Source organism: Lissotriton helveticus, chromosome 3_1, assembly GCF_964261635.1.
Source record: "Lissotriton helveticus chromosome 3_1, aLisHel1.1, whole genome shotgun sequence".
NCBI lineage: Eukaryota > Metazoa > Chordata > Amphibia > Caudata > Salamandridae > Lissotriton > Lissotriton helveticus.
The window spans coordinates 2020581905-2020608190 of record NC_136061.1 but is presented as its reverse complement, the minus strand read 5'-3'; the positions used below and the strand labels follow the sequence as shown (position 1 = coordinate 2020608190).

The window sequence follows — 26286 nt, the reverse complement described above, 5'->3', positions numbered from 1 at the left end:
AGTGTTAGATTCTTTACCGCCCCACCCATCCTCCCCGTTCTGCGAACCGATATCTAGGGTTAAGGTATTCCCTTTGAGGGCCCTAGTTTCATGGCACCAGTGTTGGTTTTTATCATGGCTCTGCGTTTCTGGTGCGGAAAAGCTGTGTATAAGAACTGACGTCAGCGCGAGAGGGCGGTGTCTAAGTACTCCGACTACGTCATCCCGACGCTGATGACGGACGCAGAGCCGCAGACGACGCCTACCCACGCGCAGGGGTACTGCTACGCAAAACTTTCGGGATCCAGTCTGATGCCTGGGGATATTCTAAGGTAAGGAATCTAACACTAACCACTGTTTCTTACAGATATATCGTTACCGAAGGTAAGTAACTTGTGCTACGACTCCAAACACGCCTGCAAACATGTCAACCTTCACGTACGCGAGTGCGTCAGAGTCAAAAGAAGTGGCTTTGTTAGAAAAGTACTTAGCCGTTATTCTCAACCCCTCAAGATAAAGAAAATCTTTTGCAATTCCGCACTTTTAAGTGACGGAAAGGTATGGCACTTCTCTTCCTTATCTTTGTGCCGGGGAGAAGGTACCATGGCTCCGCAGCCCTCCGGTCAAGAGTGGAGGAGTACCTCCACCTCTTCTAGATACTATTGGATACTTGATGACACTAATCAGGGCTATTACCCTGAACAGGGTGAGGTTACTCCCTCAAGCGATTTGGAGGAAGACACTAGTGGTAGCCCCATCCTGGAGGGGAGTTTCACCAGACTCCCTGACCCCAATGTATTTCACAAAGATTACCTCACTCCTGAGATGTCCGCTGGGAAACTGTTGTTAGCACTCCATGTGACTCTTCTGCTTGCAGTGCTGATGACCCTCCTCAGGCTGGAACTTCTGACATGACACAAGATTGTTCACCTCCTCATGGTTCCCATACTGGCGTAACCATGGTTAAGGAACCTATCACTAGTAGACATGGCAGAGAAATAATTCTACCAAAAAAGTTACAAGATTTTGTATGTGATTAACTTCCTCCACTAGCATACATGGCATAGTATTATTTTCCTAATATGGTTACAAGCTTTTGTAGTGTTTAACTTGTTTCACCTCTTGTCCCCTTTTTCTCCCTCCCTCCCCTTCCTAATGCATATTTTACAAATGTTTGTAAATAAAGAGATGTGTTGTGTTTACTACTGTTCTGGTCCTCCCGACCTGCCTCGCGCTGTCCCCTTGCCGTGCGCCCTCGCCCACTGTACTATGACGTTTTCTATTCCATAATAGAACCCTGGGCGAGGGTGGCAGTTGGGAGACAGTTGGAGGCTTTCAGCTGTTGAGACAACACTCCCCTTGGTGTCAGTGGCATACTTCTGAATAAAGACCTTGAACTTACCTCCTGACTCCGTACAGTCTTTACACAAGTGACATTCTCACTTATCGACACTTGGACTCACTCCCACCAGTCCTACATATATTCGGATGCTCCAGGTCTTACTCTGGATACAGAATAAATTGAGAAAAATTGGTACTCTTCCCAATGGGTGGACGCTCTTAACTGATCGATCTTCCTTGTCGACTTAGAGTAACCATGGGGGCATTCCAATACCTGGGGATCTATGCCATGATGGACCCCGAATGGAGTGTCGACAAAAACTTAGATCAATACTGACTGATTTTCAGTCAGAGGCGGCCCGCTAAAGGCGACTCCCCCTAATGCTGTTGGGGAGAGCAGCACTATTCAAAATGATCACCCTCGCAAAATTTCTATTTGCTTTGCAAAACACATACTACAGACTCCCTGCTATATTCTCTCACTCATTGAGGGCGAACTCAGAAACCTACTGTGGAATGATGGGTATCGACGAATAGCCCTATGTAGATTCAATGTAATCAGTACAATGGGGGTATTGGTCTCCCCGCTCTTCAGGCCTACTACTGGGCATGCCATCTGATAGCCATTAATGTCTGGGGATTCATGGACAGAGACCACTCCACTTATGCCCTGGAACAGGCCCAATTCCAGGTACTCATGAGTCACGTACCAACATTTCCTTTATGGTGGTGAGGGAAGACTTAGCCTCTTTCCAGCTACTCAACTAACATTAGGGGCATGGGACAAGGCAAATTCCTCCATGGGTTAGAACCGGAAAGTCACACTGGAAACACCATTATGGAGGGGCAGGCATCTGAACGAAATCAACAAACTCCGAAACTTTGTATCCTGGGATTGCATAGGCTTTCTGAAGTGGGCGATGTATTAGAGGATGGTACTTTAATGCCCTTCATTTCGCTCCAGCGAGAATTCCAGCTCCATGTCCGACAATATTACAAATATCTACAATTTAAACATGCATGGAAAGCCGAAAATATGCCCCCTGGCGCACTCTCCTTCCCAGAGTACGCTGCGTTAGAGGGTAGGCTTTTAATGGACGACCTATGAGAGAAAGTTGTTTCCCACAGCTTCAAGACCATTAACAATAACATCCCCGATGCTTTCCTAAAACTACGGACAGCATGGGAAGTAGAAGTATGCACCCTGGAGGATATTGACTGGGAGGCTGCCCTGATGTTCCAGAGAGAAGTGGCAATCAGGGTGCCTTATTCAACAAAAAATCCTGCACAGGATTTACTATTATAGGGCCTGTCTCCATCAAATGGGCAGGGCACCCTCACCAAACTGTTTACGTTGTGGGAGGAGTCAAGGAGACTATTCACACACTGAGGTCTTGTTCGAACATACTGGCATCAAATACTCTCAGAACTATCCACCATATTCGAGGTACAATTCCCTGATGATCCTAAATATATACTCCTGGGAATACCCAGTGATGTAGATATACCACAAATGTAATTCTTATTTGACAATTGGCGATTAGTCGTAGCCATACAAGATCGAGCCAAGCTCCTCAGGTACCCAACCGTGCCAAATGGAGGAAAGGAATGGACTTACATATGGCAGCGGAAAAGACCCTTTATCAGAGATGTGGATGCCCACGCAAAGTTTGTAAAATATGGGGGAAATGGATGGAATATTATGAACTTAATGGTGATGATGTGGCAAGTCCTTCTCTGCAACTTTGCAGTACAATGTATGTTAATGCAATGTGTTGCATTGTATATGAACATGCTAGTGCCTCCTCTCTAGCAGTTTGCTGGAACTGATCTGTTAATGTGCCTTTTTGTCCTTTCGCTAGATTTATATGTTTCTCGGGAGTATTCCAAAATACCCCCCTCTTTTGTAAATAGTCACAAAACCAGTTTAAAAACAGTGGGGGCAAAAAAAATACTTTCATTCAACGGTTCCTAGAGGAAGCCAAAAAGATGTATATACCACATTTGTACTGCCACCAAAGTCTCTCTGTTGAGGAGTTAGTGCCATGGTGACACTAAACCCTACATATAGTGTTCATTCATTTGTTCATTCATTCAATCGTACATCATTGTTTGTTCCCTAGAATGTGTCATGTTCCCCATATCGTTAAAGGATGTGCCAAATGTATCTATTTTTTATTATTGTTATTTCTGGCATATAGATAATGTCCCTTAGATCGTTTTAATGTCCTTTATCAGTACTGTTCGTAATTGTTACTTTTCTCCTGGTTTAGAATGTCCTCGGCATCATTAACTGGGCTTTTCTTGGAGTAGATGAAGCACATCGGCTGAAAAATGATGACTCGCTGTTATACAAAACATTAATTGAGTTTAAGTCTAATCACAGACTGCTGATTACGGGTACACCCCTTCAGAATTCCTTGAAAGAACTCTGGTCACTGTTGCATTTTCTAATGCCAGAAAAGTAAGCACAATTACTTTTACTAATGCACGGATATTATTTGTAAACATTCATTTGAACAGCAGAGATTGTATTCTAGGAAAAATGTTGCCTAGTGTATATGATCTTTCAATCATGATACATATTGTCAAGGTATCTATATACACGTAAAGAATGGTTTAGTTTCTAAGCTCTTATGTAGCCTCTCTCTTGTTCTCTTAGGTTTGACTCTTGGGAAGACTTTGAGGATGACCATGGCAAGGGGAAGGAGAATGGGTATCAGACTCTACACAAAGTCCTGGAACCTTTCCTTTTGCGTAGAGTGAAGAAAGACGTAGAAAAATCCCTGCCAGCCAAAGTGGAGCAAATTCTCAGGGTAGAGATGTCTGCATTACAGAAGCAGTATTACAAGTAAGTAATTTGGATTTTTGAGGCATTACTTCTCCATGTTTTTGCTTAGTTTTCATTGCGATTTAGGGATACATTTAGTTAACAAATACATTTTTAAAAACAATAAGACCAAGAAAGATCATTCATACTGAAGGAAAGACTCATTGTTTTAACATTACATTACTATTCACTGGAACTGTACAATAAAAGTCTTACAAATTTGATGAAAGATGCTAGCTACAAGTTTCATTAAAGTGCGGTGTGCTAAGCAACTCTGAGATGTTGATCAAGTGAACATTTTGTAGCTGGTCGACTGCATAAATGAATTTGTCAACTATTAAGAGATTTTTGTTAACCACCTTGAGAATCCTTGTTTCCTACTCTTCTGGGCCCCCAATAATGAGCTACATGTTAAATTCCCTTACGTGTAGTAACTTTTTTAACCTCAAGTATTACATTTTTAGTTCGAGCTGGTGTTAGCAGTGCGTCCAGCGGAAGATCTTTTGTTATCCACTTGCTGGGAATGTTGGACAGGGGATGGGCACGCGCAGGTGATTTCACCATGTGGGCGCGCACGTTCACCCACGCGCCCTGCACATCTCCTGTCCCAGATTCCCAGCAAGTGGATAACACACACACACAGACACACACAGACACACACAGACACACACAGACACACATATATAGTATAACATAACATAACACACACCACACACACACACCACACCCCTCACACGCGGGGCTTCCCTCACTGGGGGGGCGGGCACCGGCAATGTGCCTCTTCTCTCCCTAGACTCATCACGGCAGTGGTCCAGGCCCAGCAGCAGGTGGGGCTCTCCCTTAGCACGGGAGCCCCGCTGGGACACACACTGGCTCCCTCCTCGTCACAGGAGCGCGGTAGGCTCCCGTCCGCTTCCTGTCTGTGCTGGTGGCCCCGCCCTCAAGCAGGCAGTCCCGCCTGGCTTCCTGTGTCTCGCAGAACACCGGCCAGTGTGAGGCAGGCTATGGAGGGCGGGGGCAGAGGCAGGCCACAGAGGGCGGGGGCGGAGGCAAGCGTGAGGCTGTGCCGCCGACGCCGCTGCTGGGTCTGCCTCCCCCACTCGCACTCCCCTGGGGCTTCTTTATTGTACTTGTGGTGACACACGGAGGGAGAGGCACAAAAGGGGTTTCTTTTCTCCTCTGAAACTTCTGACTTGTGTTGCTTGGCAGGGGCGCGCGGAGGGGGCGGGGCCAGGGACAGGCGCGCGGAGGTGGACAGGCTTGCGCGCTCCACTGCCTGGCTTTCCAAAGAGCCCTGTAAGGAAGCTGGCAGGGTAGTGTCTTTTTATTACCAGACAAAAAGCAGCCAGAGAGATACAGGAAATCAAAAATGGAAGACAGATGCCCTTTCACGCATTATTTAAAAAAAGTTACTTCTGTCACCTCTAATACGTTGTGCTAAGGCTATGCAAAGTAATCTCCAGATGAATGAATAGAATTTACAAGCACTTCTTACTTTTAATTTTCCGGAATGCATTTGAGCACAACTAACACCTGTCAATTACATCTTTATACGTACTTCGCAATTGTAAATTCAGTTTACATTTGTACTGTGACACTCCAGTATGTCATTCAGGTATAGTCTGGCGCACAGAGGATTTATAAACTCATATGTTTTTGTGGCAGCAAATGCATAAGACAATCGCTGAATATATGCCATCCTTTTAAAAAATGCAACATAAACTAACACATAGGAAACCTGAGGGACTTCTTCAGCCTCTTCCTGCACCCATCCAGTCATGGGCACGGTATCCATGGATTTTTATTGTAGTTGTACGCCCACCTGACTCGTGTACTGTCTTGTAAATAGTTGTGGATCTCTTCACAAAATATTGCCAAAAATGTTAATAAGGAAATAATCTACCTTCGTGTCCTGCCTGCTGCCACTGAGTCAGATTGTAGTTCGAAATTCATTCCACAGCTTTCTCAAGGTGTCACCACCATTTTACAACACTTGTGATAATCATGCCTATATACTTCCACTCGATGTGCCCTTTGGAAGCGTATCATCAGACATTCATACATACAACATCCTGTCTGAACGAACCCTTCTTTACGTTGTTAGGTGACACCGGGAGCATGTGAAAACTATCGGCTGTCAGACACGCCTACCAACAAGCATTGCAATAGCCAATAGGACTCACATTAGGAAAGTGTAAGCTATTGGCTTTGTGAATAACAATACTATTAGTTTATATATTTTCCAAGCCAACATATATTTTAAAAAAAAAGTAATTTAAAATACCAATAGCTCACACTTTCCTAATGCGAGACCTATTGCATTGCAAATGCTTGTTTGTTTCCCGGTAGTTACCGTACAACTGCCATCCACCCACCCCTCATCATCTTACACAAGTAAAGTTCAAGAAGTCAGATCTACTGAAAAGTTAGTTGAGAAAAAAGCCTGGTAAAGAATGATAGAATGGTTACCACATTAAATTATGTAATCCAAATAGGAACTAAATCCCTGGTGCTGGTAGTTTTGGGAGCGATAGGCCTCTAAAAGAAAAATGCACAAATCTAGTGAGCACAAGCTTGTTTGTGCTTTTATACCTCCAGTGACTCTGACTTTGTACCTAACCACACCCTAGTTAAGGGGCTCAAGTCAACACTAAAACAAAGGGAAAAGAGTGAATCATCATCTACTTCTCAGATAGCATATACAGTTGGGGAAGATAACACAGAGGAGATCTTTGTATTCGATCACAAGGTGTAGTGTGTCCTATAACACTGTATTCAGAAATAGCAGTGTGGCAAAACGTAGATAATGACTCCATAGGGAAGTTAAACATGTGTCCAAGCAGAACTATTCCACCAGATGACATTACAATTTATTATGTAGTCGTTGAGAGAGCTGCAGAGATACACCTGAGGTGTAATATGATGAACAGAAGGACTTCTATTTTCTGCAGGAAATACAAAATGCGTCTGAAAGAAATAATTTCTGACTGTTAGGAAAAGGAGCACAGCAAACTGAGGGTTTTACTAAGTCTTCTACATCAAGATCTGTAATGGTGCCAGTTGATTAATAATGCAAACCTTCTCTACAGAACCCACAATACATACAGTAACAGGTGAAGGTTCATTCCTTAATTGTTCCAATTGCAAGGAAAAGAGCACATAATCAATTGTCAAAAGGTCTTTTACTAGACAGTGTTTGTAAATGCCTAGGAGCTGAGGGTTGTTAGATGGAAATGGCTGCAACACTGCATTTATGTTTCCAACAGAATCACAATCAGAGATTATTGGCATGCACTTAACTTGGCCTAAGTGTGAATGAAACACTAAAGCCCATGAAGAAAGCAAAGGTCACCGGTAAAGCAATACAGGTATCAGACAAGTTGGTTGTTTAAATGGGACACTTGTATGTTATTTTATGTTATACGTTTTTGTTGAGTGCACATATCACCCGGAGGGGTCTCAAAGCGCTATAGCGAATACAAATGAAGGTGAAGATTGACAGTAAACAGGAAGAGGAAAAAGCAATCATAAGAGCCAGGTTTTAAGCTTCTTTCGGAACTGTTTGTGATCGGTGATCATACGAAGCATTGGAAGCTCATTCCAGAAGAGTGGCGCTAAATGAGAATAGGATCTGCTACCATTCCTGATGGTGCTGACCCTGAGAGGGATGAGTAGATTATCTGAAAGAAACAGGTTAGTGTTAGATTCCTTACCTTAGAATATCCCCAGGCATCAGGCTGGATCCGGAAAGTTTTCGTCAGCAGTACCCTTGCGCGTCAGTAGGCGTCATCTGCGCCTCCGCATTCGGCGTCGTGATCGCTGGAATGACATCGTCGGAGTACTTAGACACCGCCTTCGCGCGCTGACGTCAGTTCTTCTTTCCGCGCCAGCTAGTGCACGTCCGGGAAGAGCAGTACTCTTAGTCAGTAATTTTTTGACTAACTTTTTGGTCTATTTTGGATCTCTTTTTTGAGTCTATTTCGACTCCTGGTGCCGTAGGGATGCCTGGCTTCAAGCTGTGCGACGCCTGTCACTGCCTGATGTCGGTGACCGACCCCCACCATCGGTGTCTCTACTGCCTCGGGGCCGACCACGACGACAAGTCGTGCCCCGACTGCCGGGCCTTGACCTCGAAAGCTAGACGGGAGCGGTCACGCAAGCTACTCGAAATCCGGCAGTTGGCTCTGCGTCGCTCGAGGCCCCGGTCGAGGAGGAAGTCGAGGGACCGGTCGCGGAGCAGCAGTCATCGCTCGCCGAGTCATCACCATCACTCGTCGGGCTCCAAGTCCTCCGGTAAGTCGAGGCACTCCAAGAAGAAGTCGAATACATCGCTCTTCAGACTCCGCTCGCGCCACGCGGTTGAGGGTTCGGGCGACACCGCCTGCACGGCTCTATCGATGCCGCAGGCGCCGCCTCCAGGTCCATACCCTCCGGTCCCTGGCCTGCGAGCGACGCCGGAGGAGTTTGTGATTTCCTCATTGCCATGAGGACTCACTTCCCTCCGTTGAGGCCTGCTGGCACGCCTTCGGGCCCCACAGACACGACTTGGGGCCTTTTGCTCGGCTGGCGGCTCTGGTCCTGGCGCCGTCGGGTGCTTCAGCGCCGTCGACTTCGGTCCCGATGCCGCCGGCCCCCGTGAGATCCGTGCCTGGATCCCGGTCGACGCCAGTTGACCTTACGACTCCTCCGCTGGCGCCGACCCCAATGGTGTTGCTCCCGGCGCCGTCCTCGGACGACGTCGGCCACAGTTTCAGCCCCGGTCCGTGTCCGGCGTTGGAACGGGCACCTGGTCCAAGCCCTCCACAGTGCCCCCAGTGGATCGGAACGTGGCCCGATGCCACCACCCGGCTCCAGGCGACCCTAGCTTTGTCCGTGCAACCCACCCCCAAGATCCTGATGATCCAGGCTTCTATGTCCCAGTCCGCATTCCCGACCTCTCCCTCGGATCGGGAATCCAAAAGGTTTTATCAGTTTGGGAAGAAACTGTTCTCCTCATTGAGTTTGGGGTTGCGGTCTATCAACACCGCTTGCCTTTTGGGCCTTTATACCCACTCTTTGTGGGACACAGTTGCGGACTTGCTGCCCCAGTGCCCGGAGGAGGTCCGGGCCCGGCTCGCCCAAACCCTTTTGGTGGGGCGGGATGCAGTGCGTTATTCCATCAGGTCTGGACTGGATACCACGGATTCGCTGGGAAGGGCGATATCCACGACTGTGGCGGTTCGCCGCCACACCTGGCTGAGGTCTGCCAATTTCTCGCTCATGGACATGCTCTTCGATGGCCGTCACCTCTTTGGTGACTTAGGGTTTCAAGGACTCCAGGGCTACGGCCAAGTCCTTGGGCCTGTCTGGCCAGCGCCAGCAAATTTCTGCTTTTCGCCCCTTTCATGGCCAAGAAAGGGGCACCCCCACATGTCATGCCAGCCACAGTCTGAAGAACCAGCCTCAACGCGGACGTGGTAACCGCTGTGGCGGTGCCGGGAGACAACGGCAAGGGCAGTCTACATCTGCTCCCGCAGCATCTCCCTCAAAGCTTTCCTAGTCCGAGCTTTCAGGCCCATTCGATGCCAGTGGGGGGCAGGGTCCGCCATCACCTCCTCCAACGGCGCTCCATCATGCCGGATAGGTGGGTGCTGCAAATCGTCCGAAGGGGCTACTCCCTCCCCTTCCAGGCGACCCCTCCTGCCATGCCACTGCGGTACCACCGCATGTCGGGGGAATTACTTGCAACTTCTGCAGGAGGAAGTTGTGGCCCTCTTGGCCAAGGGGGGCCATTGAGTGCGTACCTGGGCCAGAAGTAGGACGTGGTGGCTACTCCCACTACTTTCTGGTACCCGAGAAGGGCAAAGGAGGCCTACGCCCCATCTTGGACCTCCGGAGCGTCAACGGATTCCTCCGGAAGGAGAAGTTCAAAATGCTGGCTTTATTCTAGCTGCCCTAGACCCTGGAGACTGGATGGTAGCGTTGGACTTGCAGGCGCATATTTCCACATCCCCGTACTTCCGGCGCTACCTGCGGTTCACGGTTGGCCACGAGCACTTTCAGTTTACCGTGCTCCCCTTCGGCCTTACCAGCGCCCCACGGGTGTTCACGAAGGTGATGGCGGTGGTCGCAGCTCATCTGCGCAGATCAGGGATTTCAGTCTTCCCCTATCTCGACGACTGGTTGTAGAAGGTGGGCTCGCCCCAGACAGTCGTCTCCCAGCTCCAGACTACGGCCGACCTCCTGCACTCGCTGGGGTTCTCCATCAACATGCCAAAGTCGCACCTGTGCCCCTCTGAGAAGCTCCTTTTCATCGGAGCGGTTCTGGACTCTGCGCAGTTTTGGGTTTATCCCCCCGAACAGCAGGTTCGGGATATTCAGGCTCTGATTCCAATCTTTCAGGCTTTATCCCAAGTTTCGGTCAGGTAGACGCTGCGGCTCCTGGGGGTGATGGCCTCCTGCATCCTTCTGGTGCATCAGGTGGCGGATGCGGGCTCTTCAGTGGGACCTGAAGTTTCAGTGGGCACAGCATCAGGGCAACCTGTCCAACCATGTCCTGATCTCGGAGGGCACTGCGAGTTAGTTGCAGTGGTGGCTCATGAACCACGATTGGGTCAGTGGCAGAGCCCTCTCCCTACCCCAACCGGAGCATGTAGTAGTGAAGGATGCGTCCCTCCTGGGATAGGGGGCCCCATGGGAGAGGCAGAGATCAGAGGCCTCTGGTCTCCGGCGGAGTCCCGGCTCCATATCGACCTTCTAGGGCTGCGGGTGATCTGTCTTGCACTGAAAGCATTCCTTCCCTCTGTCCGGGGAAGTGTAGTGCAGGTGTTCACGGACAACACCACTGCCATGTGGTACTGCAACAAACAAGGCGGGGTGGGGTCGTGGACCCTTTGCCAGGAGGCTCTGCGCCTCTGGACATGGCTGGAACATCAGGGCATCACCCTGGTGGTTCAACACCTGGCAGGTTCCCTGAACGCCAGGGCAGACAAACTCAGCCACCGGTGCATGACGAATCACGAATGGCATCTGAACTTAGACGTGGTGCAAGGTCTCTTTCGGCAGTGAGGAGAGCCTTGGTTAGATCTATTCGCCACCGAAGAGAACGCCCAATGTCATCAGTTCTGCGCGTTGGAATTTCCAAGGTGGCACTCGCTCGGAGACACTTTTCGTCGCGAGTGGAGTTGCGGTCTGTTGTACGCCTTTCTGCCTATACCACTTCTGCCCAGAGTGCTGAAGATCAGGTGAGACCGGGCCCAAGTCATCCTTGTGGCACCTGCCTGGGCACGAAGATACTGGTATCCCGAGCTACTCAGCATGTCAGTCGATCCCCCGATTTGTCTGCCTCTTCAGGAGGACCTTCTGTCACAGCAGCAGGGGACGGTCCTCCACCCGAACCTGTCCAGGCTCCACCTATATGCATGGAGATTGAGCGGCGACAGTTGAGGCCATTTGACTTGCCTCCTGAAGTATGTGATGTGAATCTGGCAGCCAGGCGTCCCTCTACTAAATCGGTATACGAGTGCAGGCGGAAATAATTTGTTGCATGGTGCACAGAGAAGGCTGTGGATCCACTCTCTGCCCCCCTTTCAGAGGTTCTTCTCTTTCTTCTTTCTCTTGCCCAGCAGGGCTCTGCACTGGGCACTATCAAAGGCTACCTCTCGGCCATTTCAGCCTTCTTGAGGCTTCCTGATCAGCCTTCTCTTTTCAAGTCCCCTGTTGTAAATAGATTCTTGAAAGGCGTCACACAATCAATCAATCAATCATGCCATTTGTATAGCGCACTACTCACCCGGGAGGGTCTCAAGGCGCTTGGGGGGAGGGGTATGCTACTGCTCGAACAGCCAGGTCTTGAGTTGTTTCCTGAAGGCGAGATGGTCCTGGGTCAGCCGAAGGTGGATGGGGAGGGAGTTCCAAGTCTTGGCAGCCAGGTAAGAGAAGGATCTTCCTCCGGCGGTGGCTCTTCGGATGCGTGGTACGGCCGCGAGTGCGAGGCTGGTGGACCGTAGCTGGCGGGTGGGCGTGTAGAAAGTCAGGCGGTCGTTGAGGTACTTGGGGCCCAGGCCGTGGAGAGACTTGTGTGCGTGGGTGAGGAGCCGGATAGTGATCCTCTTGTCGACGGGGAGCCAGTGCAGGTTCCTCAGGTGGCTGGAGATGTGACATCCAGGATGAGTCGGGCGGAGGCGTTCTGGATGCGCTGGAGTCTTTTCTGTAGCTTGGCTGTGGTTCCGGCGTAGAGGGCGTTTCCGTAGTCCAGTCGGCTGGTGACGAGTGCCTGGGTGACAGTCTTCCTGGTCTCGGTCGGGATCCAGCGGAAGATCTTGCGAAGCATACGCAGGGTGTTGAAGCACGATGAGGAGACGGCGTTGACTTGTCTGGTCATCGAGAGGGAGGGGTCCAGGATGAAGCCCAGGTTGCGTGTGTGGTCGGTTGGCTTGGGTGCGGTGCCCAGGGCTGGGGGCCACCAGGAGTCGTCCCAGGCGGAGGGCGAAGATCCCAGGATGAGGACTTCCGTCTTGTCCGAGTTCAATTTCAGGCGGCTGTCCTTCATCCACTCGGCGACGTCTTTCATTCCTTCGTGTAGGCAGGTTCTGGCGGTGTTGGGGTCTCTGGTGAGGGAGAGGATCTGCTGGGTGTCGTCGGCGTAAGAGATGATGTTGAGGTGGTGCTGGCGTGCGATGGCTGCGAGAGGTTTCATGTAGATGTTGAAGAGGGTGGGGCTGAGTGAAGATCCTTGCGGGACGCCGCAGATGACTTCGGTGGCCTCGGAGCGAAACGGGGGGAGGCGGACTCTTTGTGTTCTTCCGGCGAGGAACGAGATGATCCACTCCAGTGCCTTCTCTTGGATACCGATGTTGCTGAGGCGCTGGACTAGGGTGCGGTGGCAGACCGTGTCGAACGCAGCAGAGAGGTCCAGGAGGATGAGGGCCACTGTTTCCCCCTTGTCGAGCAGGGTCTGGATGTCGTCGGTGGCTGCGATGAGGGCGGTCTCGGTGCTGTGGTTGGCTCTGAAGCCGGACTGCGAGGGGTCGAGGGATCCGTTCGTCTCGAGGAAGGCGGTCAGCTGTCTGTTGACGATCTTCTCGATGACTTTAGCAGGAAAAGGGAGGAGCGAGATGGGGCGGAAGTTTTTGAGATCGGTGGGGTCCGCTGTAGGTTTCTTCAGGAGGGCGCTGATCTCGGCGTGCTTCCAGCTCTCCGGGAAGGTGGCGGTGTTGAAGGAGTCGTTGATGATGTTCCGGAGTTGGGGTACGATGGTGGAGTCGGCCTTGTTGAAGACGTGGTGTGGGCAGGGGTCGGTCGGTGATCCGGAGTGGATGGTGTTCATCGTGCGGGCTGTGTCTTCGGTGGTCACCGTGGTCCAGGTGCGAAGGGTGGCGATGGGGGGGCGTTGGTTCGACGGTTGGGTGCGTGGGTGGGGCACCAAAGCTGTTGTGGATGTCGGCGATCTTGCGGTGGAAGAACAAGGCGAGGGAGTCGCAGAGGTCTTGTGACGGAGTGATGTCGTTGGTGCCGGTGCTGGGGTTGGAGAACTCCTTGACGATAGTGAAGAGCTCTTTGCTGTCGTGGGCGTTGTTGTCCAGTCGTTCCTTCAGGGATTTCTTCTTGGTGGTGCGGATGAGCTGGTGGTGCTTGCGGGTAGCGTGTTTGAGGGCGACCATGTTGTCGGTGGTCCGGTCGAGGAGCCAGGCTTTCTCGAGGGTGCGGCAGATCTTCTTGGAGTCCTTGAGGTCGTTGGTGAACCAGGATGCCTTCTTGCTTCTGGGTCTGCTGGGAGGGTTCTTTAGTGGCGCGAGGTCGTCGGCGCAGGCGGTCAGCCACTGTGTGAAGTTGCGGGCTGCTTCGTTGGGGTCCGTTGTGTTGGCGGGTGGGCTCTGGCTGAGGGAGGTGGTGAGCTGGTCTGCGGTGATCTTGCTCCAATTCCTGTGAGGTACCTGTTGCGGGTGGTGGTGGGTCGTGGATCTTTTGAAGCTGAAGTGGACGCAGCTGTGGTCGGTCCAGTGGAGTCCGGTGGCGTGGCTGAAGGTGATGTACTTGCTGGAAGAGAAGACGGGATCAAGCGTGTGGCCGGCGTAGTGGGTGGGGGTGTTGACCAGTTGCTTGAGTCCGAGGTTGGCGAGGTTTTCCAGCAGGGCGGTGGTGTTGCGGTCCTTGTTGTTCTCCAGGTGGAAGTTGAGGTCCCCGAGGAGTATGTAGTCAGTGGAGGGGAGGGCGTGCGGGCTGATGAAGTCTGTGATGTCTTCGCTGAATTGTGTGCGTGGTCCCGGGGGTCTGTAGACGAGGGTGCCTCTGAGGGTCGTCTTAGGGTCGGTGTGAATCTGGAAGTGGAGATGTTCGGCTGCGGCGAAGGAGTCGTTGGCGTCGGTCGTGATACGGATGGTGTTCCTGTGGACGATGGTGATGCCACCTCCGGTCTGGTTGATGCGGTCCCTCTTGATGATCTTGTACCCGTCCGGGATGGCGATGTCGGGTGCAGAGGAGGCGTTCATCCAGGTTTCCGTGAGGAAGGCGACGTCCGGTGATGTAGCGTCGAGGAGGTTCCAGAGTTCCAAGGCGTGTCTGTGGACGGAGCGGGTGTTGATCAGGATGCACTTGAGGTGGTTGCTGCTGGTGTTTGTCTTGGCGGGTGCGGGGCAGGTTCGGAGGCAGGTGAACTTGCAGGTGCAGCAGGTGAAGGGTCTGTGGGTGCGTCTCGGGGTGGCTCGGCAGCAGGCGTGGGTCCGGCCGGCATTGAGTGCGTTGAGAGTGGCGGCGTCGTAGGTCAGTCGGGTCGTCTTGCCTCGGCAGGGAGGGCCAGGGATCCTGGCGCTGGGCGCGGGCCAGGCGCGGACGGGCGCACCTTCGGCGCTCAATCGGCGCTACCGCTGCGCGCGTCCGCTGCGCGGTCGCTCTGGGGGCGTCATAAGTAAGGAGCCGGGAGGGAGGAGCAGCTGGGTGGCGGGAGCGGGGCGGCGAATGGAATCCCAGGGGGGCGGGGCCGCAGGGAGGCAGCGGCGGGAAATTCCAAGAAGCAGCGGGCAGCGGGAAATTCCCAGGAGCAGTGGGCAGCGAGCGAAGGAATCTGCAGGCAGGAGGCGGCGCAGGCAGGAGCGGCAGCAGTGAGTGGGGCGACTCACATGTTCCCTCCTGTTCCTTTTGTGATGCCTCAGTGGGGCTTGAACCTTGTACTGACTTATCTGATGTGGGCTCCCTTTGAGCCACTTCAGAACTGTCCTCTATGTCTTTTAACTGTTAAAACTGCATTCCTGGTTGCCATCACCTCTGCCAGGAGAGTGAGTGAGCTCCAGGCTCTATTTTCTAAACCTCCTTTCCTCTCTGTCCATCCGGACAAGGTTGTTCTGAGGACTCGTCCTTCTTTCCTCCCCCAGGTGGTTACAGCCTTTCATATCGGGCAGTCCATCACCTTGCTCACCTTCTTTCCGCCTCCGCATCCCTTAAATGAGGAAGAGAGGCTCCACCGTCTGGACCCAAAACGTGTGCTCTCCTATCTAGACACGCCAGTTCCGGGTGGACGACTAGCTCTTTGTTGGTTACGTGGTTGCTAAGAAGGGACGGGCGGTGCACAAGCAGACCATCTCTCGGTGGGTTGTTTTGTGCATCAAGGTTTGCTACCATTTGGGCCACGGCAGCTACTACTGCCCTGGGTCGGGGAGTCCCCTTGCAGGACATCTGTCAGGCAGCTACGTGGGCCTCGCTGCACACGTATGCTAAGCACTACTGCCTGGACAGCCAAGTCCAGATAGATGGCTTTTTCGGCCGTTCCGTTCTCCAGGACTTTCTGGTGTGATCTTGGTTCGCAGACCCACCACCGAGGTTGGTATTGCTGGGGTATATATTCTAAGGTAAGGAATCTAACACTAACCTGTTTCTTTCAGTTGCACAAGTTACTTGCGTTTGGTAACAATATATCTGTAAGAAACAGTAGTTAGTGTTAGATTCCTTACCGCCCCACCCATCCTCCCCATTTTGCGAACCGATATCTAGGGTTAAGCACATCGCTTTGAGGGCCCTAGTTTTATGGCACCAGTGTCGGTTTCTATCATGGCTCTGCGTTCCTGGCACAGAAAGCTATGTACAGAACTGCCTTCAGTGCGCGAGGGCGGTGTCTAAGTACTCTGACGACGTCATTCCTGCGATCACAACGCCGACAACGGACGCAGAGCCGCAGGCAACGCCTGCCGACGCGTAAGGGTAGTGCTGACGAAAACTTTCCGGATCCATCCTGATGCCTGGGGATATTCTAACGTAAGGAATCTAACACTAACTACTGTTTCTTACAGATATATTGTTACCGAAGGTAACTAACTTGTGCTTTAGTTCCTGAACTAAGATTCCTGTTTGGTGAATACCAGTTAAGTTTCTTGGCCTGGTAGCTTGGCCGGTTTCCTTACATGGTCTTATGTACCACGCAGATAATCTTGAAACAAACTCCTTTCCTAATAGCAAACTAGTGTAGAGCTTTTAAACTGGGTGCCGACAGAGACTGTGATGGTAGATTTAACACCAATCTGGCAGCGGTGTTTTGCAACACCTAGAGTCTGTTAAATAGCTCTTCATTTATTGAGGCCATCAGAGTGTTCCCATAGTCCAGACGACTGATTATTAGACCCTGAACGAGTAATTTCCTTGATTCTACTGGAGTCGATTGGAATTTTTTTTGTAGGCTTCGCATTATGCCATGACAGGTGCTCAAGATATGATTTACATGGTCTTTCATGGACAACTTGTCGATTTGTACTCCAAGGTTACGTACCATGGGCTTAGGAGATGAACAAGGGCCAAGACTCTGAGGCTACCAGTCATTGACCAGAGTTCATGTGCTTTTCCAAATAGAATTACCTCTGTTTTACTTGCATTAAGCTGAAGTTGGTTGGTTTGCATTCAGATGTTTATGTGAGTCATACAGCTTTTAAATCTGATTCTGGTAACTCTTGGGTTGGGACCAAGAATAATTAACAGCGGAGTGTTGTCAGCATAAGACACCACATCGAACCCATAAGATCTGATTACCTGGCCAAAGGTGCCACAAAGAGGTTGAAAAGCATATTAGTATTAATCCCTGGGTAATTCCCTTTTCTACCATCTGACTATGAGAGACTAGAGTGCCTAGTGGTACGACAGTGGTTCGGTCTTTTAGGTAGTTACTCAGCCACTTTAGGGCTGTTCCTCCGTCTCCCATCTCCTGCAGTCATTGTTCTAATGTTCTGTGGGAGATGGTGTCAAAGGCTGCCAACAGATCTAATAAGACATGCATTGCTGAATGCCCAATGGCCTGGCGAGTCTTACGTTGTCAACTACCTCTACGAAGGATGTTTCCGTGCTATAGCCAGTCCTAAAACCTGTCGGAGAAGGGTCTAACATTTGGTGGCTTTCTAGGTAGGTTGGTAGTTGTTTGTTTACCAGGGACTCAAGAACTTTTTCTAAATAAGGTAGTAGAGAAATTGGCCGATAGTACTGGGCTCTATGGGTTCTGCAGATGTTTCTTGCTAAGTATAGGTTTGACCCTAGCTGCTTTCCATTTAATTGGAACGTTAAAAAGGTTGGTAAGGCTTTTAAGGAACACGGGGGAAGTTGACAGAATATGGGCTGGAACAGGGTCAATGGGGGAGCCAGATTTGATCTTGAGGAGGACTGCTCGAACTTGTTCCTCAGTAAGTTCAGTTAACTCTGCTAGAAGTGCAGGTTTGTGTGCAGTCAGATTTGTTAATTTGCTCTTCGGTGGGGTGAATTATGTTGATCTTTTCTTCAAAGTAGGGCGACAATGTGTCTACTCAGTCTTGTGAGAATGGTCTATTTGGCAGGAGGAGGGATTGGTAAATTCTTTTAGTATTTTGTAATAATGTCTATAGATATGTATAGTGATTCAGTCAACCAAGGTGACGCCTTAGATTTGTATTCGACTTTTGACAATAGTGCAATAATGTCAAGGGCCTGTATGAATGCCTTCTCAAAGACGGCTGCTGCATGGTCTATGTTCTTAGAGCCTGTCAGGAGAGAGGGACTCTTCTCCAGGGCATGATCCATTTCTTTTACCTACTAAGATTTTCAGAGGTGGTGGCTATTGGTAAATGGAATTTTTCAGTAGGCTATGGTCTGACCAGATCAGGGGGATTGAAGGTTTCACCATAGTGTTGGCTTCATTTGTGAACAAAAGTTCAAGGGTATGGCCAGCCAAATGGGTCAGTCCAGTCACCTTCTTTGCTAGTCCCAGTGTGTTTAAGTTGGTGATCAGTTGGCTAGTATCTGTATCGAAAGATTTCTGCATAGAAATTAAAATCTCCGATGAGCAGAAAATTGTTGCCCGCTAGTACATGTGGGGCAGTGATCTCGGTCAAACGATTAGTAAAACTAATATCTGAAAGAAACAGTTAGTTATAGATTCCTTACCTTATAATTACCCCCCGGTGTCAGACTGGATCCAGGAAGTTTTTGTCAGCAGTACGCCTGCGCGTCAAAAGGTGGCATCAGTTGGCTCCGCGTTTGTCGTTGGCATCGTGCGCGCCAGGATGATGTCGCAGTAGCTAATTATATGCCGCCCTCGCGTGCCCTCGCCAGTTCTTTCTTTTTCCGCGCCAGCCAGCTCAGATCCGGAGAGAGCGGTACCGCCAGTCACTTTTTGACTGACTTTTTCTCGACTTTTGTCAACACTGGTTTTTTCTGAGTCTATCGACTCCTGGTGCATGAGGGATGCCCGGTTTCAAGGCCTGCGGTTCCTGGAGCCGACTGATGTCAGTGACGGATCGGCACCGAATGTGCCTGTTTTTCCTGGAGCGCGACCATGATCCCAAATCGTGCTCCGATTGAATTCCGAAAGCTTCTCGAGGCCCGGCAGTCGGCTCTGCACCGTTCGAGGTCACAGACGTGTGGGAGGTCGAGGGACCGGTCGCGGAGCCACCACCACAAGTCTTCGCACTCCTCAGGTAAGTAGTAGCCCAAGAAGAAGTCGAAGAAACATCATCGCTCTTAGACTTTTCCCTGTCGGTCGGCTGACGCAACGAGGTATGCAGGTGGTGCCCCTCCCACGGCTCCGCGTGCGGAGCCCGAAGGGTCGATTCAGAGTTTCCCTCCCTTCCCGGGACCCTGAGCGACCCCTGCCCAGCTTTGCCAATTTTATGAAGTGATTCTTGCTATATTTGGGCAGCCCGACTCCGCCGGCGTGCCTTCGGGCCCCGCAAACTTGGCTGGGGGCCATAGGTCTTCGATGCCGGCGGCGTCGGCCCGGGCGCCGCTGGGTCCATTTGGATCCATGCCTGTACCACCGGTTCCACCAGTACCACGTCCGCAGCCAGAGTCTGCTGTGTCCCCAGTCTACCCTGGCCTCCATCTCGATGTAGACACGGAGCCTGATCGGCGCCGATGGGTACTCTGTGTTCTACCCTGGCTCATTTAGACCAGATTGGCAACCAGAGGAAGGTGAGGAGGAATGGGAGGGGTCTGGAGACCCTTTAACTGACCAGTTGGGCTACAAACTGGACTGGAGACAGGAACTGGGGGACGCAAGTGGTCTGGATACCTCATCAGACCTTGGCATGTTGTCTTCTCCTATCGTGGCTACGGAGGAGGTAGCGTCCTATGCCGTGGTGTTGCGTAGGGCGGCCAAGGCTCTCCACCTCGAGCTACCTACGATGGCAGTCGGGACTAACCTCCTGACAGAGGTGCTTCAACCGGCAGCGAGCTCTTCGGAGCCACTGCTGCTCTTTAATGAAGCCCTCACTGACATCCTTTTGGGCACCTGGTCCAGGCCCAACACAGGGGCTCCTGTGGATAGGATGATTGCCCGATGCTACCGCCGAGCCCCGGGCAACCCCACTTTCGTCTCCCGACACCCCACCCCTGAAAGCTTGGTGGTCCAAGACTCCACCTCCAAAGGTGCATTTCCTAACACATCACCTGATAGGCAATCCAAAAAGCAGGACCATCTTGGGAAGATGTTTTGTTCCTCCAGCTTGGGACAGCGGTCGGTAAATGCTGAATGTCTGTCGGGCCGTTAGACCCACTCTGTGTGGGATACGGTGGCGCAAGTGCTGCCCCAGTGCCCGGAGGAGGCCCAGGCCGTACTCTCCCATGCAGTTGCCGAAGGGAGAGACGCAGCAAAGTTTACCATCTGCTGTGGGCTGGTTACCGCCGACTCGCTAGGCAGGACGATTTCCACGTCTGTAGCCCTTCGACGCTACGCCTTGTTGAGGACGACTTGTTTTTTAGGTGATGTCAAATCCACTCTTATGGACATTCCCTTTGATGGCCGTCGCCTATTCGGCGACAAGGCAGATAACACACTGGAGTGCTTTAAGGACTCTCGGGCTATGGCAAGGTCCTTGGGCCTCTCCACCACCCGCCCTACGCAGTCTGCTTTTCGCCCCTTTTGTGGCTACGGAAGGGGTGCCCCGCCACGTCCCGCCCAGAGCCACAGGCCAGCACAAGCTGTTCAGCTCCTGCGCGGATGGGGAATGTGGGAACCACTGCCGTGGTTCTGGGGGCCAGCGAGCGGGCCAGTCCACCACAGCCCCCTCTGCCGCAGCCTCCAAACCCTCCTAGTCCGACCTTTCAGGGCCACCAATCGCTAGTGGGTGGCAGGATTCACCATCACCCCCCCCCCCACAGGTGGACCATCACGTGAAACAGGTGGATTTAAGAAGTAGTCCGAAGGGGCTAATCCCTCCCCTTCTAGCCTACCCCTCCATCCCTGCCACCTCAGTACCACTGCATGTCGGAGGATCATCTGGCCCTTCTCTAAGAGGAAGTTTCGGCACTCTTGGCCAAGGGAACCATTGAGCAAGTTCCACTCCCAGAAGTAGGTGGTGGTTGCTATTCCCACTACTCTCTTGTGCCCAAGAAGGACAAATTCTTGCCTCCTATCTTAGATCAGAGGAACGTCAACCGCTTCCTCCAGAAGGAGAAGCGAGCTCAGGCCCTGTCTGCCCTCGACCCTGGGGACTGGATGGTAGCGTTGGACTTGCAGGATGCTTATTTTCACATTCCCATCTTGCAGGCCCACCGGCGTTACCTACGGTTCACAGTAGGCCACGAGCACTTTCAGTTTACCGTGCTTCCCTTTGGCCTTACCAGCACCCATTGGGTGTGATGACGGTGGTCGCAGCTCATCTGCGCAGATATGGGGTTCCAATTTTCCCCCCTATCTCGACGACTGGCTATTGAAGGCAAGTTCGCCCCAGGCTGTCGTCTCCCACGTCCAGACTACAGCCAACCTCCTGCATTCGCTGGGGTTCTCCATCAACGTGCCTCAGTCAAACCGGACTCCCTCTCAGAAGCTTCTCTTCATCGGAGTCGTTCTGGACACAACGCAGTTTCGAGTCTATCCTCCTGAACAGCGAGCCCAGGATATTCGGGTTATGATTCAGATCATTCAGCCTCTATCCTGGGTTTCGGTCAGGATGACCCTCTGGCTACTGGGTCTGATGGCCTCCTGCATCTTGCTAGAGGACCATGCCAGATGGTCTGCAGTGGGACCTGAAGTTCCAGTGGGCAAAACGTCAGGGGAACCTGTCCGATTGCGTCCAGATCTCGGGAGGGCACTGCACACCAATTACAGTGGGGCTCACGAACCAGGATTGGGTCGACGGCAGATCCCTCTTTCTTCCTCATCCAGAGTTCACAGTGGTAACCGATGCGTCAATTCTAGGATGGGGATGCCACATGGGGGAGGCGGAGATCAGAGTCCTCTGGTCTCCGGCGGAGTCCGGGCTCCACATCAACCTTCTTGAGCATTGGGCGATTCGTCTTGCACTCAAAGCATTCTTTTCCTCGGTCCTTGTGGTTCAACACCTGGCAGGTTCAGTAAACACTAGGGCTGACGAACTCAGCCGCCGCAGGTGCATGATGGATCCCGAATGGTGTCTTCATTCACAGGTGGTGCAAGGTCTCTCTCAACAGTGGGGAAAGCCTTGGTCCGATCTATACGCCACCGAAGAGAACGCGCAATGTCAGCAATTCTGCACATTGTAATTTTCAAGGCAGCACTTTCTAGGCAACTCTTTTTGTTGCGAGTGGAGATGCGGTCTTCTATACTCCTTTCCTCCTATACCACTTCTGCCCAGAGTGCTGAAGAAGATCAAGCGTGACCGGTCCCAAGTCATTTTTGTGGCTCCGGCTTGGGCACAATGAGTTGGGTATCCCGAGCTACTTCACAGGGCCATTGATCCTCCAATCAGACTGCCTCTTTGGGAGGATCTTCTGTCGAAGCAGCATGGGACGGTCCTCCACCCGAACCTGTCCAGCCTGCACCTCCTTGAGCGGAGAAGGAGTGGCAGCAGTTGACTTCATTTGACCAGCCTTCCAAAGTCTGAAATGTTATCTTGGCAGTCAGGCGTCCCTCCACTAAGACGGTATACGCCTGTAGATGGAACAAGTTGGTGGCATGGTGCACAGCAAAGGCTGTGAATCCCATTTTTGCCCCTCTTTTTGAGGTTCTCTTGTTCCTTCTTTCTTTGGCAGAGCTGGGCTCTGCTCTGGGCACTCTTAAGGGCTACCTCTCGGCCATTTCAGCCTTTCTTACACTTCCTGTCAGTCTTCTCTTTTCAAGTCCCCTGTTGTAAATCACTTTCTAAAGGCCAGTACTTATCTTTTTCCTCCTGTTCCTTTCGCAATGCCTCAGTGGGACTTGAACTTGGTTCTTACTTACCTTATGTGCGCTCCCTTTGAGCCGCTGCATAACTGTCCTCTCAGGCTTCTCATTTTGAAAACTGCCTTTCTGGTGGCCATTACCTCCTTTTCTGGCTGTTCATCTGGACAAGGTTGTCCTTAGAACTTGTCCTTCCTTCCTACTCAAAGTATCCATATTGGACAGACCATTACTTTGCCCACCTTCTTTCGCCTCCCATTCTTTCCAAAGAGGAGAGGCTCCAACGTCTTCATCCAAAGTGTGTACTTTCCTTTTATTTGGATCGCACAAAACAATTCCGGGTGGATGACCAGCTCTTTTTTGGCTACGAGGGTGCCAAAAAAGGTCGGGCAGTGCTCAAACGGACCATTTCTAGATGGGTCGTTTTGTGCATCAAAGCTCGTTATGCCTTTGCAAAGGAGCCGCCGCCAGTGGGGTTGCGCGCCCATTCCACCATGGCGACGGCAGCTACCACTGCTTGTGGATGTGGAGTCCCCTTTCATGACATCTGTCAAGCAGCTATGTGGACATCGCTGCCCACGTTCACAAGACACTACTGCCTGGACTGCCAAGTCCGGAGAGATAGCTTCTTTGGCCGTTCTGTTCTCCAGGACTTTCTGGTGTGAACTTGGTTCGCAGACTCACTTCGGGGGTTGGTATTGCTGGGGTATCTATTCTAAGGTAAGGAATCAATAACTGTTTGTTTCAGATGAACAAGTTACTTACCTTCGTTAACAATATGTTCGAGGCATGTGGGCTGCTGAATTCATATCTGTGCATAGATCGCCGCCTAGTGTTGGGTCCGGATGATTGCATATTGTTGTCCTGGAAGAGTCTTCGAAGTATCACGAGATAGGTGGCTCCTACCCTGGACTACAGTGCGCATGGGCATCCTCAGATTGTTTTTTTCTGCCATTGGATTCGGATGTACTTTCTTTACTCAAGTTCGGAAACTTTTCTAAAGGCCAAAAGGTCCTTCGGGGTCGTCGGTATTGTCATTTCGATCGGTGCCGAGTACTTGTTCCAGTTCTTTTCGAGCAGGACGTCGAAGAGAGCCGCGTGGCCTTTTCGACACCAGAGGCCCGATCGTCGATGGAACGGAGCCCGTTCAAACGATGCCCCCTTTGTAATTCTAAGTACCCACACATCGATGTACACCCGGTGTGCAACAAGTGCCTATCTCCGGAGCACAATGAGGCCAACTGCCTAGCTTGTGCTCAATTCAGGTCAAAGAAGACGCTTTGACTTCGACGCGCAGCGAGGCAGACTATGACGAGGCCAGCGCCCGACCCGGTGAATATCTTCGATGAAGAAGACGATGAGGTCGTCGAGACTGAGGATCCAGAACAGCAGTCTGATCCCGGTTCGGAGCATGACTCCAACTATTATGAAGACAACGAATAAAACGTCGAGGATGAAAACGTCGTTGAGGTAAGGGACGACGCATCGGCCATCGGAGCCGTCGATGATGACTCGAGTGATGAACCAGGCCCAACAGTGAGTACGGGGCCCGAAACAGACACGGAAAGACTTCCAAGGGCTCAGATCGAGGCATCGCCAACAGGCCTTAGCCAAGATCATGACGAACGTTTTATAGCCCCGCGTCTCGGCCCGGCTTAGAATATATCACACGAGCCATCGGTAGAACATTACCAGTCACTGGTTAAATCGAAACCGAAAGCCATGGAGTCAAGAACTAAACCGAAACTGCTGGAGACAGTCTTCGGATCGGAAAGTTCGGATCCATCGGATTCAACAAAGAAGAAAGGTGTCGAAGACCCTGCGGGGTCACAAATAAGGGGTGTCGACCCGAAGATCGGTACGCTGAAGTCCATAACTAAAGTCAGGCACGTCGAACCGACGAGGTCGACGTCGACGGACGGCGACACAAATAAGGGACTCGAGTCTCGGAAGATTCTCTATCCGAAGCAACGAGTCGACAGGCCACAGTTCATCAAAGGCCTCGAGCCGAAGTCCAAGAGCGGCTCGAAGGACCACGTCGAGGCAGAAGAGCGCGCCTCCAACGCAACAGGCGCCTAAGTCGACGCAAGGCCAAAAACATATTGGCGAAAAGACAAAGTCGATCGGACCAATGACGACGCCAGCCCCAAAGAAGGTCAGTCAGTCTACAAATACTATGCCACTGATAAAATTCGGACTGCCCCTAACTGCACGGCCTAAGGCGCTCGATCCGAAGACAGGGATCGAAACGTCCAAGAAGGTGTCTATGGGGGAAAAGGAGTCATTCTCTAGAAGAGGACATTGTGTACCAAGAGCCCTCCTATGATGAACAGTCGAAGCTACATATTGACTCCGACTCTGGCAGACTTACTATTTATCAGAGAAAGATCAGGTCAGAAAATCCTCTTGAAACATATAAAATTCCACTCAAAAACAAAAAGGGATTCTTCCACATCACCTGTCCTTTTTGAGACTGTAAGGTACCATGGCCAGGACACCTCTGCATACTCACCCACACGCAATGATGAGGATATGGGGTATGACTACAATGAAGAATTTAATTACCCTGTGGACACGGATCAGGATGACCAGACTCAAGCCTGGACAGACCCTGTCGACCCGGGGGAGTCGCAGACTATTCCTGACACTCCTTCTTATCCTGTCAAGACTTCGCCAACAGAGGATACAGCTGCGTTTAACGCATTAATAGAAAGGGCAGCACACAATCATGATGTGGAAATGCATGCTGACCCAATTGAAGAAGACTTCCTATTTGACACTTTCTCCACTTCAGAGAAATCAGTCAAAACATTGCCAATGTTGAAGGGTGTCCTTAAACACGCGGGAGACATTTTCAAGGAAACCACAAGAGCAAGGGTTGTTAACCCCAGAATCGAAAGAAAATACAGACCGGCACCTGTGGCCCTACATATATTAAGGGACAGCTGCCATTGGACTCTTTGGTGGTATCAAATGCTCGTAAGCGTGCCAACTCACAAACCACTGGTAATGCTCCTCCTCCAGACAAGGAGTCTAAGATATTAGAAGCTTCTGGAAAAAGGGTGGCTGCTCAAGCAGCTACTATATGGAGAATTTCTAATACACAAGCACTATTAGCCAGATATGATAGGGCTCAGTATGACACACTAGAGCAACTGCTACAACATTTGCCTGATGCCTACAAGGAGGGAGCATAAACACTGATGCAAGAGGGAAAACTCATATCTAACGCTTCCATTAAATGTGCGCTAGACGCAGCAGACACCGCAGCCAGGGCCATCAATACAAGTGTCATGCTCAGGAGACATGCTTGGTTACGCATCTCTGGGTTCAAACCTGAGATTCAAACCACATTATTAAATCAGCCTGTGAACCCTGATTATTTATTTGGTCCTGATGTGGACACAATATTAGAGAAGATTAAAAAGGACACAGAGAAAGCCAAGTCTATGGGTGCCTTGCAGTCACAACAATTCAGAGGAGGCTCCTTTCGTCGCTCCGGTAACAGGGGAGCTACACGAGGACAGGCCCAGCAGACTCCATACAGTAAAGGGAGCACGCAGACCACCTATAATAA

General features: G+C 51.2%; 1 protein-coding gene across 2 annotated transcripts in view; it reads left to right on the top strand.

The window, feature by feature from the left end:
• The window catches only part of CHD2 (chromodomain helicase DNA binding protein 2), a 2197496-nt gene that overhangs the window by 901752 nt on the left and 1269458 nt on the right, over window positions 1-26286 (top strand). For both annotated transcript variants that reach the window (XM_078683153.1, XM_078683151.1), the window contains 2 exons: window positions 3594-3784; window positions 3983-4171. In XM_078683153.1, coding sequence (XP_078539279.1) covers window positions 3594-3784; window positions 3983-4171 — 380 coding nt within the window. The remainder of the gene's footprint in view (window positions 1-3593; window positions 3785-3982; window positions 4172-26286) is intronic.